At 46.5% G+C, this 15,582-nt stretch overlaps 1 protein-coding gene across 1 annotated transcript in view; it reads right to left on the reverse strand.

Annotated features, from left to right (window-relative positions):
• Positions 1–5,530: 5,530 nt before the first annotated feature.
• Positions 5,531–15,582, reverse strand: part of LOC120041041 (SH3 domain-binding protein 5-like) — a 45,667-nt gene continuing 35,615 nt past the window's right edge. Inside the window, exons 4-9 of the mRNA XM_038986004.1 lie at positions 8,404–8,568; positions 8,086–8,216; positions 7,618–7,660; positions 7,322–7,538; positions 6,917–7,225; positions 5,531–5,926 (exon numbers count right to left, since the gene is read on the reverse strand). Coding sequence (XP_038841932.1) covers positions 5,784–5,926; positions 6,917–7,225; positions 7,322–7,538; positions 7,618–7,660; positions 8,086–8,216; positions 8,404–8,568 — 1,008 coding nt within the window. The 3' untranslated portion in view covers positions 5,531–5,783. The remainder of the gene's footprint in view (positions 5,927–6,916; positions 7,226–7,321; positions 7,539–7,617; positions 7,661–8,085; positions 8,217–8,403; positions 8,569–15,582) is intronic.

Consider the following 15,582-nt stretch of genomic DNA (forward strand, 5'->3'; position numbering starts at 1 on the left):
TAGCTATCTTGATGTATGTATCAATGTAAGACACTAACTCCAAAGTATAATGAAGTCTGTTTCTTGTGAGGTTGTCTGTCCTCAGATACAGAGAGCTGTGAAAGCCTGACTGCAGATGAAGAGGTCCCAGTGAAGAGCAGTGGTTCTCAGTCCTGGTCCTGGGGACTCAAAGGGGAGCACATTTTTGTTTTTACCTTAGCACTACACAGCTGATTCAAATGAACAAACTCCTCATCAAGCTTCAAGTGGTATTTATTTATTCATTTGTGATGATGTCCTTGATATGATTCTGCTGTTGTCACATGCATCCATCTATCCAATCTTCCATATTCCTACAGATACCTTGTAACTGGAGATTCCTTCAAAACGATTGCCTACAGTTGCCGTGTAGGACGCTGCAAGGTTGGGTGACCAGAGCCATCTGGGATTGCCTCCTGGAGGAATTCAGGTGTGTGAAGGCTACCTGTGTCCTGCATAACTTCATGAGGATGGACACGCAGACCAGGAGGGGATCTGCAGCTCGCCGCCGTGTCCCAGAGGAGAAGTCTGCTGCTCTGCAGGATGTTTCAAAGATGGGGTCCAACAACACAGCACGGGAGGCAATCCGTGTGCAGGAGATCTTCACCTCCTACTTCTTCGAAGAGGGTGCTGTTCCCTGGCAACACCATAGACTACACTATGCACAACCAAATGCTATTTCAGCACCCTCACTTCTCAGGTGAGGGTGCTGTTTAGGTGAGGGTGCTGTTTAGGTGAGGGTGCTGTTTAGGTGAGGGTGCTGTTTAGGTGAGGGTGCTGTTTAGGTGAGGGTGCTGTTTGGGTGAGGGTGCTGTTTAGGTGAGGGTGCTGTTTAGGTGAGGGTGCTGTTTGGGTGAGGGTGCTGTTTAGGTGAGGGTGCTGTTTGGGCGAGGGTGCTGTTTAGGTGAGGGTGCTGTTTGGGTGAGGGTGCTGTTTACGTGAGGGTGCTGTTTGGGTGAGGGTGTTGTTTAGGTGAGGGTGCTGTTTAGGTGAGGGTGCTGTTTGGGTGAGGGTGCTGTTTGGGTGAGGGTGCTGTTTAGGTGAGGGTGCTGTTTGGGTGAGGGTGCTGTTTAGGTGAGGGTGCTGTTTACGTGAGGGTGCTGTTTGGGTGAGGGTGCTGTTTAGGTGAGGGTGCTGTTTAGGTGAGGGTGCTGTTTAGGTGAGGGTGCTGTTTAGGTGAGGGTGCTGTTTAGGCGAGGGTGCTGTTTAGGCGAGGGTGCTGTTTAGGCGAGGGTGCTGTTTGGGTGAGGGTGCTGTTTAGGCGAGGGTGCTGTTTAGGTGAGGGTGCTGTGTGGGTGAGGGTGCTGTTTGGGTGAGGGTGCTGTTTGGGTGAGGGTGCTGTTTGGGTGAGGGTGCTGTTTGGGTGAGGGTGCTGTTTAGGCGAGGGTGCTGTTTAGGTGAGGGTGCTGTACAAAAACAAAACAGGCTGTTTTAAGAGTCATGCATACAGAAAAAAAATGCAACAATTAGACGCCCTATAAATCACACCTACACACTCCTGTATCAATCTGATTGATGGATTGTGTTGTGCAGTAAGCAGGTTCAGGTGTATAACTGTGGCTCCTTCCACCTTCAAAGAATAGGCAAGAGGACCAACCATGGAGAATAGTAAGAGACTTCATTATTTATATAACTACGTTATATTGTTCGTCCACGTGTGTCTGTGCATGTTTTTCAGCATAAAGTGATCTGCAGCCACTTAGTGTGGACACCGGGTGAGACCACACACAGATTTTTGTTGAACACTTGTCTCTTTAACTACCTTATTTTCTCAATAACAGTCTCTCCTTCACTTCATCCCTCTCCTCCCTTCTCCCTAAATCCTCTAGGTCAGGGCTCTCCAACCCTGTTCCTGGAGAGCTACTCTCCTATAGGTTTTAACTCCAACCCTGTTTATAGAGAGATACCCTGCTGTAGGTTTTAACTCCAACCCTGTTGTAACTAACCTGATTCAGCTTATCAACCAGCTAATTAATATAATCAGGTGTGCTAGATTAGGGTTGGAGTTAAAACCTACTGGACGGTAGCTCTCCAGGAACAGGGTTGGAGTTAAAACCTACAGGAGGGTATCTCTCCAGGAACAGGGTTGGAGTTAAAACCTACTGGACGGAAGCTCTCCAGGAACAGGGTTGGAGATAAATTACGTTATAATTACTTACATTTGCTTCCACTGTAATGTTTTGTCAGCCATCTTTGCTGAAGAAAGTCTCCAGCGATGGGTCGCATAGCGTCAAATTCTTCATGAGAGAACCACTCGATATGATTGGTCATCGCCCAGCGGTCGCCGCTGGTGATTTCCATAAAGTTGGGAAGTGTTCGCACTGCCCAACGGTCGCCCCGCCCTCTCCGCTTCTCACCACTTTCCTTCCATTTAAAAATGAATGGGAAGCGGTGTTTCACCGCGTAGCACAGCGTGCTAGTGTACATGAGGCATTACGCCAAATGCGAAAGCCCAGGAAGATGAACAGGTACAGTAAGCTCCAGTACTGTACAGTAGGCATAATAATGCAATTTTTTTATTTTTTATAAATCTACTGCTGGTCTTTTAATTCTGCTGCACATTATTACATTGTATTCCATTTCCAGCGAGACTATTCAAGCCATCGACTCACTGATGGACGATGATGATAAGGGATCGGCAAAGACAAATTGTCTATAAATGGAGAAAGTTCAGCACTTTTGCTACTCTCCCTAGGAGTGGCCGTCCTGCAAAGATGACTGCAAGAGCACAGCGCAGAATGCTCAATGAGGTTAAGAGGAATCCTAGAGTGTCAGCTAAAGACTTACAGACATCTCTGGAACATGCTAACATCTCTGTTGACGAGTCTATGATACGTAAAACACTAAACAAGAATGATGTTCATGGGAGGACACCACGGAAGAAGCCACTGCTGTCCAAAAAAACAAACATTGCTGCACGTCTGAAGTTTGCAAAAGTGCACCTGGATGTTCCACAGCGCTACTGGCAAAATATTCTGTGGACAGATGAAACTACAGTTGAGTTGTTTGGAAGGAACACACAACACTGTGTGGAGATTAAAAAGGCACAGCACACCAACATCAAAACCTCATCCCAACTGTAAAGTATGGTGGAGGGAGCATCATGGTTTGGGGCTGCTTTGCTGCCTCAGGGCATGGACAGCTAGCTATCATCGACGGAAAAATTAATTCCCAAGTTGATCAAGACATTTTGCAGGAGAATGTTAGGCTATCTGTCTGCCAATTGAAGCTCAACAGAAGTTGGTTGATGCAACAGGACAATGACCCAAAACACAGAAGTAAATCAACAACAGAATCGCTTCAACAGAAGAAAATACGCCTTCTGGAGTGGAATTCCAGGTATTTCCAAAGGGTTCACATTCTTTTTCTTGCCACTATATATACAGTACCAGTCAAAAGTTTTAGAACACCTACTCATTCAAGAGTTTTCTTTATTTTAACTATTTTCTACATTGTAGAATAATAGTGAAGACATCAAAACTATGAAATAACACACATATAGTAACCAAAAAAGTGTTCAACAAATCTAAATATATTTTATATTTTATATTCTTTAAAGTAGCCACCCTTTGCCTTGATGACAGCTTTGCAAACTCTTGGCATTCTCTCAACCAGCTTCACCTGGAATGATTTTACAACAGTCTTGAAGGAGTTCCCACTTATGCTGAGCACTTGTTGGCTGCTTTTCCTTCACTCTGCGGTCCAACTCATCCCAAAGTTTTTATGTCTTCACTATTATTCTACAATATAGAAAATAGTAAAAATAAAGAAAAACCCTTTAATGAGTAGGTGTGTCCAAACTTTTGACTGGTGATGTGTATATATTTACAGAACATTAACCATGTGTGTTCTCTTGTTCTGTTCTGTTCTGTAATTTCGACCCAATGATTTGTCTGACAAACAAAGAACGTTGCGTGCTGCAGGCCCAGGCATGGATCGAAGCTGGCGAGACATTCAATAACGTCATCTTAATATATATAAATAATAATAAATATTAATCAACCGTGGCCCTTAAGCAATTTCCTCAAAATTGCTACAGATAAAAAGGAAGAAGATCAAGCAAGTCGAGTCCAAAGCAATTTCTCGCCAGGGACCAGGCCCATATTTGATTTTTGATGGTAGGTTTAACTATTTACAAAGCAAATGGTTACATCAAAAATTGTAGCCTACACCTCACGGACTGCAATGTGTTCCACAATAATTCACTGTTGCCTCCTTTTTCAGGTATCATGGCTCGAGAGTTCTTTGAGGAAGAAATCATCAAGAGATGTACTGGACCCTATGTCAGAGACAGTGGTGTAAAGTACTTAAGTAAAAATACTTTAAAGTTCTAAGTCGTTTTATTGGGTATCTGTACTTTTAATATTTATATTTTTGCCAACTTTTACTTTTACTTCACTACATTCCTAAAGAAAATAATGTACTTTTTACTACCTGACACCCAAAAGTACTCGTTACATTTTGACAAGAAAATGGTCCAATTCACACACTTATCAAGAGAACATTCCTTAAAATTGGCTCCTTGATCCCTCCCTCCTCTCCCCTGTAACTATTCCCCAGGTCTTTGCTGTAAATGAGAATGTTCTCAGTCAACTTACCTGGTAACATAAGGGTTAATAAAAATAGCTCAGGACTTGGGAAACCTTTTTCCCTCATTATCCTCACTGGACTCTCTTTCATTCAGTTTCTTCTTCACATCAGCAAAGAAGGACTCCGTGATTCAGAAACTCTATATAGAGGGGCTATCAGTCTTTCACACTGTGATAAATAAAGCCCGTTTGTTATTTAGAATGATTTATATCTGTTTTTAGAGAGAGAGAAACCAAAATCAGAGCTCTAACTCCCCCTTGTGATAGTGTGGTGCAATGACAGAATGATGCAATTTACCACAATCTGCCACCATCTACCACAAACAGTTCCGGCATAAACTTGAAACTTTTAATTGAGGAACCACACATGCTGTGGGATCAGGGGTTGCTCATAAGTCCCGGGTTTAGTGGTGTGAAAGTCAGTGTCCTTCTGTTGTCCCCTCTGGGGAGTCCCCACTGAGACCACATTAACCTCGGCCTCACATCCCCACTGAGACCACAAGTCAACAGTCAACATCTCTCCCCAGGGTTATTCTAACAATTAACAATAGTGGAAACTCCCTACAGTTTACACAATCCATTGTTTTTAAGTCCATGACAGGATGTGTGCAAGTGCACCCTTTGTGACAAGTGTGGAGAATCAGGATGCAGCCATAGCGATGTCTCTTTCACACCCTTCCTTCGAATCTTTTAAGGAGTTGACCATCGACTGGGCTGGCTATGCTCCCCCACAATCCCCAGGTATCCATCATGTTGACTTCCCCTTCCAGATTCCTCCCGATCAGTTCTGGACAAGATCCAAAATGGCACCCTGTTTCCACCAGTGGTGGCTGGTGGGAGTAGCTATAGGAGGACGGGCTCATTGTATTGGCTGGAATGAAATGGAACGGTATCAAACAAATGAAAACCACATGTTTGACTCTGTTCCATTCATTCCATTCCAGCCAATACAATGAGCCCGTCCTCCTATAGCTACTCCCACCAGCCTCCACTGATTTCCACTATTCCTTATTTCCTATGTATGGAATAGTGGCTGACTTCAGATTTGCCTCTGGAGTGAACATAAACACGTCCATAGAAAGCCTCATAGTTCAGAGTTCAGGTTTAAAGGTCATGAGTCAATGGTACGATGTGAGAGGTGAAGTCTTCTGTGCGTTATTCGCTGTTGGAACGGGGCTATGGGTTGTGGGGTGATGGGGAGGTCGTCTTAGGGTCACCTTTGGGGTCATCCTTCCCAGGATGCAGTGGGTGTGTTATGGTCAGGGTCAGCTTACTCAGACCCGGCTCCAACTTCTGCTCTGCTCCCTCTGCTCTGTCCCCTACGCACACACACACACACACGTACACACACACACGTACACACACACACACGCACACACACACACACACACACACACACACGTACACACACACACACGCATGCGCACGCACGCACACACACACACACACGTACACACACACACGTACACACAGACACGTACACACACACACACACGCATGCGCACGCACACACACACACACACACACACACGTACACACACACACGCATGCGCACGCACACACACACACACACACGTACACACACACACGTACACACAGACACGTACACACACACACACACGCATGCGCACGCACACACACACACACACACACACACACACAAAGCAGGGTAAAGGGTGAGTAAGCTTGTTTTCTAAAATGCAATCCTTTAACTATACTGAACAAAAATATAAACGCAACATGTAAAGTGTTGGTCTCATGTTTCATGAGCTGAAATAATAGATCCCAGAAATGTTCCATCTGCACAAAAATCTTATTTCTCTCAAGTGTTGTGCTTAAATTTGTTTACATCCCTGTTGGTGAGTATTTCTCCTTTATCAAGATAATCCATCCACCTGACAGGTGTGGCATATCAAGAAGCTGATTAAACAGAATGATCATTACACAGGTGCACCTTGTGCTGGGGGGCAATAAAAGGCCACTCTAAAATGTGCAGTTTTGTTACACAACACAATGCCACAGATGCCTCAAGTTTTGAGGGAGCGTGCAATTGGCATGCTGAGTACAGGAATGTCCACCAGGGCTGTTGTCAGATAATTTAATGTTCATTTCTCTACCATAAGTCTATTGAGCATGTTTGGGATGCTCTGGATTGACGTGTACGACAGCGTGTTCCAGTTCCTACCAATATAGTAAAATCTTTGAAATGGTTGCACTTTGTGTTTATATTTTTGTTCAGTAACGTAACCCAATAATCCAAACAATAATCACATTTATAGACAGTCACTGGAACACACACACACACAGACCTCTCTCTTGGTCGCAGTCTGGGTCTGGGGAGGAGGCCCCACTGCACTGGGAACGGGGGCTGAGGTGAGGACAGTCATGCCCTGAACCACACCTCGACTCTGGGCTTAGCCAGCCGCCAGGACTGGGTCCCTCCATGGTACTGGGACAGGACGAGGAGAGGAGAGAGGGGGCAGAGGAGAGGTAGGCAGAGGGGGTGAAGGAGGAGGAGGGATGATGGGAGGAGGAGGTCATGTCGAGGGGAGCGGAAGTGGAGTGTGATTCTGTCTCTTCCTCTGATCCTCCTTCTTCATCAAACGTCACAGACACCACTGGAAAACACACACACAGATATACACATTAAAACACACACACAGATATACACATTAAAACGTTTGTGTGTGTACGTGTGTGTGTGTGTCCCTCACTGGACAGTCCGTCTGACTCCATCTTGAAGTTGGTGATGTCCTCATGGCTTCCCTCCCCCTCGGCCCCCACGCCCCTCCCTCTGGTTCCCATGGTGATGGAGCATCGCCGGGCGTGGATCTCCTCGGAGATGGTCTCTAGGTTACGCAGCGCTGTGCGGTAGTCTGCCTTGGCAACGGTCTGTTTCGCCTGATGCTCGTCTACGCAACGTTTTAGTTGCTGAGAGAGAGAAGAAAGTAGGGGTGTTACACACACAAACAAGCTACTGTCTATTCGGAACAATGAACACTGTACATACCTCCAGTTTTAGGTAGTATTTCGCCTTCAGTTCAAAATATGGCCTGTAGGTGGAGAGAGAGAGAGAGAGAGAGAGATTTGAGTCGGTGCCCAAACTCACACACACATATATATACACACACACTGCGCCCAAACTCACACACATATATCTATATATACACACACACACACACACACACACTGCGCCCAAACTCACACACATATATTTTTATACACACACACACACACAACGCCCAAACTCAAACACACATAAACACCACAGCACAGGCATACTCAGCTAACATCTGGAAGACATCACACACACATCGAGCAACGAGAGGCCCAAGAGGGGTGGCTGAGTCGGTGTATCCTCTCTCTTCTCAGCAGTCAGTTACAGTAACAGGACCAAAACACACACACAGCCTCATACGCACACGCACGCACGCACGCACGCACGCACACACACACACACACACACACACACACGCACCTGGACTTGTTGATGGTGCGTTTGAGTTTCTTCTCCAGCTGTCTCATATAACTGATGCAGGCATTGTAGTGGTTCGCCGTCTTTCTGTGCTCTAATTCGCTACGAGTCCTCGTCGTCTCCGCCTCCATCACCTGCAACAGCCAATAAGGTGACAGAGTCAGTCTGTGGCGTGTGTGCTTTGATCTAGTCCACCAAAATCAAGCTAATACTACTAATGATGTCTAATCAGCATCAGCACACACTGTGGCTATACAGGACCAGGAGTTACCCGGCCTTGTAGTAAGATCATGTTAGTTCTAAGTGTAATTCCATCTGTACCCTGTTGGTGGCGTGGTTGAGCATCTCCTGCCAGGCAGAGTCAAACTGTCTGCTGTCCTGCTCCAGTAGTCTCTCCTCTGCCAGGGCGATGGTCTCTTTAGCCGCCCCCAGGATCTCCACCGCCCTCTGGAACTCCCCCGTCGTCCTCTGGGCCTCCAGCTGGGCCTGGGAAGAGAATGATTGAATGTCCTTTCATGAATACTTTCATGATTCAAGGGAAATTTGCTAACCAGCATCCCATTGACTGACCAGCATCCCATTGACTAACCAACATCCCATTGACTGACCAGCATCCCATTGACTGACCAGCATCCCATTGACTGACCAGCATCCCATTGACTAACCAGCATCCCCAACTAGCCAAAATCTAAAACTGACCCTTACCTTCAACCTAACCTTAAAAGTGCACTATGCAGAAATCCCTCCACCATTTCCTGGTTTGCTCAAATTAGAATAGTTCGCCTCATTTCAGTTTATGTGACAAAATAAGCAGTCATTGTGTAGAGAACTATTGTACCATCTAAACAGCTGTGAAATGTTTTATCCATAACCACAAATATATTTTCAGCTGTTTGAAGCTCGTGTACAAAACTGAAAGTAAAAGATGCAAAAAACGAAACTTAAGAACGGGAAGCATAGAAATAGGGCACATAGAACAGATCTACCGCCTCTTAGACTGGCTTTCAATGCGAATGACAGATCTATAACTCACATTTCTATGTGAATTTGGTCGGGTCGCCCCGAAAAGTGACATAATGAAGCTTTTACCAAACCCTTGACCCTAACATTAATGTTAGCCACGTACCCTTCCTTTTTCTTGGGAGGAGGGGGTAAAGGAGAGATGGAGACAGGGAATTGGATGGAAGAGAGGTGGAGGATGAGGAAGGGGGAGGATGAAGAAGGGGGAGGAGGTGAGGGATGAGGAGGGAGGGGGAGGAGGTGGGGGATGCGGAAGGGGGAGGAGGAGAAAAGGGGGAGAGGAAGGGGGAGGAGGTGGGGGAGAAAAGAGAAGACAGTTCTTCAAAGCGAGCAGCTTCACTATGCGGCTTCACTATGCGGCTGCTGTTGAAATATGAATAGCTATGTATTCTTATACACACACACATACACAAACACACGGAGCTGAGAAGCTTCTCATGATTGTTTAAATCCCTTTATCTCTCCCTGAATGCAAGACAGGATAGAGAGAGAGAGAGAGAGAGAGAGAGAGAGAGAGAGAGAGAGAGAGAGAGAGAGAGAGAGAGAGAGAGAGAGAGAGAGAGAGAGAGAGAGAGAGAGAGAGAGAGAGAGAGAGAGAGAGAGAGAGAGAGAGAGAGAGAGAGAGAGAAAGAGAGAGAGAGAGAGAGAGAGAGAGAGAGAGAGAGAGAGAGAGAGAGAGAGAGATGCAGAGTTCTGTAAGATTATCCTACATGTCCAGGGGAAAACTACAAATAATGCATGCAGGGCAGAATTAGGCAAATATCCACTAATAATAAAAACTCAAAAAAGAGCAATTAAGTTTTGGAAACATCTAAAATACAGTGACCCCCTCTCATATCACTACCAAGCCCTGCAATGCCAAGAGCTGAGCAAAGAAAAGAGTCCCCTCATCCAGCTGGTCCTGGGGCTGAGTTCACAAACCTGTTCTACTAACACACTGAAGCCTCAGGACCAGAACATCCATTCAATCAGGATAAACCAAATTACAACACAGTCAAAACAAAACTACATTGCTTATTGGGAAACACAAGCACAAACACAAAGCAAAATGCAGTGTTATCTGGCCCTAAATCGACAGTACACTGTGGCTAAATATTTGACCATGGTTACTGATCAAAACCTTAGAAAATCCTTGACTAAGTACAGGCTCAGTGAGCACAGCCTTGACATTGAGAAGGGTAGACACAGGAAAACCTGGCTCCCTGTAGAGGAAAGGCTGTGCAACCACTGCACAATAGCAGAACCTGAGACGGAGCTGCATTTCCTGACAAAATGTCAAAAATATAAAACAATTAGAGAGTGTCATTTCCCCAAATTTGAAACCCTTATTCAAGGTTTCAAAGACCTCTCTGATGAGAGTAGGCTACCCGTCCTGTTAGGGGAGGACGCAGAGAGCTGTGGGTTGGCAGCGCACTACATTGCTGCCTGCCATAAGATGAGGGACAGTGTCTGACAGACCAATCAACGTGCTCATGTCCTCTACTGTATGTTTATTGTTATTGTTGAATGTGTTGGTTATTTTGACCCTTGGTTATTGTTGTTACTGTTGTCCTGTTGACAATTTTGATTCTCATTTTAATATTGTAAATATCCAAAATAAGCTTTGGCAATATGTACATTGTTACGTCATGCCAATAAAGCAAATTGAATTGAATTGAATTGAGAGAGAGAAGAGAGAGCGAGAGAGAGAGAGACATAGAGAGAGAATGCTGGGTAGAGAGAGAGAGAGAGCGAGAGAGAGAGAGAGAGAATGCTGGGTAGAGAGAGAGAGAGAGAGAGAATGATGGGTAGAGAGTGTGATGGGTAGAGAGAGAGAGAGAGAGAGAGAGAGAGAGAGAGAGAGAGAGAGAGAGAGAGAGAGAATGATGGATAGTTAGAATGATGGGTAGAGAGAGAGAGAGAGAGAGAATGATGGATAGAGAGAGAGAGAGAGAGAATGATGGGTAGAGAGAGAGAATGATGGCTAGAGAGAATGATGGGTAGAGAGTGTGAGACAGTATGATGGGTAGAGAGTGTGATGGATAGAGAGTGTGATGGGTAGAGAGTGTGATGGGTAGAGAGTGTGATGGGTAGGGAAAATGATGGGTAGAGAGAATGATGGGTAGAGAGTGTGATGGGTAGAGAGTGTGATGGGTAGAGAGTGCGATGGGTAGAGAGAATGATGGATAGAGAGAGAGAGAGAGAATGATGGGTAGAGAGAGAGAATGATGGGTAGAGAGAATGATGGGTAGAGAGTGTGAGACAGTGTGATGGTAGAGAGTGTGATGGGTAGAGAGAATGATGGATAGAGAGTGTGATGGGTAGAGAGTGTGATGGGTAGAGAGTGTGATGGGTAGAGAGTGTGATGGGTAGAGAGAGTGATGGGTAGAGAGAGTGATGGGTAGAGAGAATGATGGGTAGAGAGAATGATGGGTAGAGAGAGTGATGGGTAGAGAGAGTGATGGGTAGAGAGAGTGATGGTAGAGAGAATGATGGGTAGAGAGAACGATGGGTAGAGAGAATGATGGGTAGAGAGAGTGATGGGTAGAGAGAATGATGGGTAGAGAGAATGATGGGTAGAGAGAGTGATGGGTAGAGAGTGTGAGACAGTGTGATGGGTAGAGAGTGAGTGATGGGTAGAGAGTGTGAGACAGTGTGATGGGTAGAGAGTGAGTGATGGGTAGAGAGTGTGAGACAGTGTGATGGGTAGAGCGTGAGTGATGGGTAGAGAGTGTGATGGGTGGAGCGTGAGTGATGGGTAGAGAGTGTGAGACAGTGTGATGGGTAGAGAGTGAGTGATGGGTAGAGAGTGTGAGACAGTGTGATGGGTAGAGAGTGAGTGATGGGTAGAGAGTGTGAGACAGTGTGATGGGTAGAGAGAGTGATGGGTAGAGAGTGTGATGGGTAAAAAGTGTGATGGGTAAAGAGTGTGATGGGTAAAGAGTGTGATGGGTAGAGAGTGAGTGATGGGTAGAGAGAGTGATGGGTAAAGAGTGTGATGGTAGAGAGTGAGTGATGGATAGAGAGAATGATGGATAGAGAGTGTGATGGGTAGAGAGAGTGATGGGTAGAGAGAGTGATGGGTAGAGAGTGTGAGACAGTGTGATGGGTAGAGAGTGAGTGATGGGTAGAGAGTGTGAGACAGTGTGATGGGTAGAGAGTGTGATGGGTAGAGAGTGTGATGGGTAAAGAGTGTGATGGGTAAAGAGTGTGATGGGTAGAGAGTGAGTGATGGATAGAGAGTGTAATGGGTAGAGAGTGAGTGATGGGTAGAGAGAGTGATGGGTAGAGAGTGTGATGGGTAGAGAGTGTGATGGGTAGAGAGTGATAATGATGGGTAGAGAGTGATAATGATGGGTAGAGAGTGTGATGGATAGAGAGTGTGATGGGTAGAGAGTGTGATGGGTAGAGAGTGAGTGATGGGTAGAGAGAGTGATGGGTAGAGAGTGTGATGGGTAGAGAGTGTAATGGGTAGAGAGAGAGTGATGGGTAGAGTGAGTGATGGGTAGAGAGAGTGATGGGTAGAGAGTGTAATGGGTAGAGAGTGTAATGGGTAGAGAGTGTGATGGGTAGAGAGTGTGATGGGTAGAGAGTGTGATGGGTAGAGAGTGTGATGGGTAGAGAGTGTGATGGGTAGAGAGTGTGATGGGTAGAGAGTGTAATGGGTAGAGAGTGTGATGGGTAGAGAGTGTGATGGGTAGAGAGTGTGATGGGTAGAGAGTGTGATGGGTAGAGAGTGTGATGGGTAGAGAGAATGATGGGTAGAGAGTGTGATGGGTAGAGAGTGTGATGGGTAGAGAGTGTAATGGGTAGAGAGTGTGATGGGTAGAGAGTGATGGGTAGAGAGTGTGATGGGTAGAGAGAGTGATGGGTAGAGAGTGTGATGGGTAGAGAGAGTGATGGGTAGAGAGTGTGATGGGTAGAGAGTGTGATGGGTAGAGAGAGTGATGGGTAGAGAGTGTGATGGATAGAGAGAATGATGGGTAGAGAGAGTGATGGGTAGAGAGTGTGATGGGTAGAGAGTGTGATGGATAGAGAGAATGATGGGTAGAGAGTGTGATGGGTAGAGAGTGTGATGGGTAGAGAGTGTGATGGGTAGAGAGTGTGATGGGTAGAGAGAGTGATGGGTAGAGAGAGTGATGGGTAGAGAGTGTGATGGGTAGAGAGAATGATGGGTAGAGAGAGTGATGGGTAGAGAGTGTGATGGGTAGAGAGTGTGATGGATAGAGAGAATGATGGGTAGAGAGTGTGATGGGTAGAGAGTGTGATGGGTAGAGAGTGTGATGGGTAGAGAGTGTGATGGGTAGAGAGAGTGATGGGTAGAGAGAGTGATGGGTAGAGAGTGTGATGGGTAGAGAGAATGATGGGTAGAGAGAATGATGGGTAGAGTGTGATGGGTAGAGTGTGATGGGTAGAGAGTGATGGGTAGAGAGTGTGATGGGTAGAGAGAGTGATGGGTAGAGAGTGTGATGGGTAGAGAGTGTGATGGGTAGAGAGAGTGATGGGTAGAGAGAGTGATGGGTAGAGAGAGTGATGGGTAGAGAGAATGATGGGTAGAGAGAGTGATGGGTAGAGTGTGATGGGTAGAGAGTGTGATGGGTAGAGAGTGTGATGGGTAGAGAGAGTGATGGGTAGAGAGAGTGAGTAATTAAACTGATTATTCAACAAACTGAACAAACAAGTATGATGCTCAAACTCAAAAACAAACTAATTTCCATCACAAAGACCTGTTTCCATCCCCCTTCATTTCTTTCTGTAATTTATTCCTCCCACTCTATTCTTCCATCAACCTCTTTGTGTCTGTGTGTGTGTACATATACACTGAGTGGACAAAACATTAAGAACACCGTTCTAATATTGCGTTGCCCTCAGAACAGCCTCAACTCATCAGGGATTCTACTAGGTATAGAAAGTGTTGCAAAGGGATGCTGGCCCATGTTGACTCAAATGCTTCCCACAGTTGTGTCAAGTTGGCTGGATGTCCTTTAGGTGGTGGACCATTCTTGATACGCACGGGAAACTCTCTTGAGAGTGAAAAACCCAGCAGCGTTGCAGTTCTTGACACATTCAAACCGGCGCGCTTACGTTTTCTGTCTGACCCGTTCACCCTCTGAATGGTCTCCTCCCCTTCATCTACACGGATTGAAGTGGATTTAACAAATAACATCAATAAGGGCTCATCGACTGACCAGGTGAATCCCGGTGAAAGCTATGACATGGAAAGAGCAGGTGTTCCTAATATTTTGTACACTCAGTGTACGTGTGTTTCTGTCTGACGGCTGGTTTGTTAAATAGCAGCGCTGACTGCTGCCCACCAGCCAGCTCCCGTTGCCAGTACATAACAACAGCAGGCTTTCATAGTCCAGGGTGTAGGCAGGAGATATGAGGTGAGGGAATCAGATAGGCATTTTACCATGACTGTGACCAAGCCACCTACAACAAACACTGCCTCTATCAAACAGACAAACAGTCTTTGTTGGTGTCGGCTGCAGCCAAACCCAGCCTCTCTCTCCCCGTCCTCTATAGCCCAAACCCAGCCTCTCTCTCCCCGTCCTCTATAGCCCAAACCCAGCCTCTCTCTCCCCGTCCTCTATAGCCCAAACCCAGCCTCTCTCTCCCCGTCCTCTATAGCCCAAACCCAGCCTCTCTCTCCCCGTCCTCTATAGCCCAAACCCAGCCTCTCTCTCCCCGTCCTCTATAGCCCAAACCCAGTCTCTCTCTCCCTATCCTCTATAGCCCAAACCCAGCCTCTCTCTCCCCGTCCTCTATAGCCCAAACCCAGCCTCTCTCTCCCCGTCCTCTATAGCCCAAACCCAGCCTCTCTCCCTGTCCTCTATAGCCCAAACCCAGCCTCTCTCCCTGTCCTCTATAGCCCAAACCCAGCCTCTCTCTCCCTGTCCTCTATAGCCCAAACCCAGCCTCTCTCTCCCCGTCCTCTATAGCCCAAACCCAGCCTCTCTCCCTGTCCTCTATAGCCCAAACCCAGCCTCTCTCTCCCTGTCCTCTATAGCCCAAACCCAGCCTCTCTCTCCCTGTCCTCTATAGCACTCTAATACTTGTTTTATCTAAGACCCCACTGTACCCCCCATCATCCCAAACTCCCACCTCCACTCTAGGTTTGGGATTAACAGGTTTCGCTTGAGCAAACCAACCACCAAAGAAGAAGACGAAGGGAGTACGGGATGGAGGGGGGAGGGAAGTGGAGGGAGTGAGGGTGGAGGGAGTGAGATGTGGAAGTGGAGGGAGAGAGGGTGGAGGGAGAGGGAAGTGGAGGAATAGAGGGTGGAGGGAGAGAGGGTGGAGGGAGAGGGAAGTGGAGGGAGGGAGATGTTTTTCTCCTCTCGTCCGTTGTAATCTCTTTGACAGACAAGCAGAAGTTGCAGACTCCTCTCGCTCTCTCTCTCCCTTTCTCCATATCTTTCTTCTTCTCTCTCCCTGACACCTCCCTCTTCTCTCTCCTCTCTCCCTGATTTCTCATCTTCTCTATCCTTCTCTTCTCCC

The sequence above is a fragment of the Salvelinus namaycush genome, unplaced genomic scaffold, assembly GCF_016432855.1.
Source record: "Salvelinus namaycush isolate Seneca unplaced genomic scaffold, SaNama_1.0 Scaffold40, whole genome shotgun sequence".
NCBI classification, from domain to species: Eukaryota; Metazoa; Chordata; class Actinopteri; order Salmoniformes; family Salmonidae; genus Salvelinus; species Salvelinus namaycush.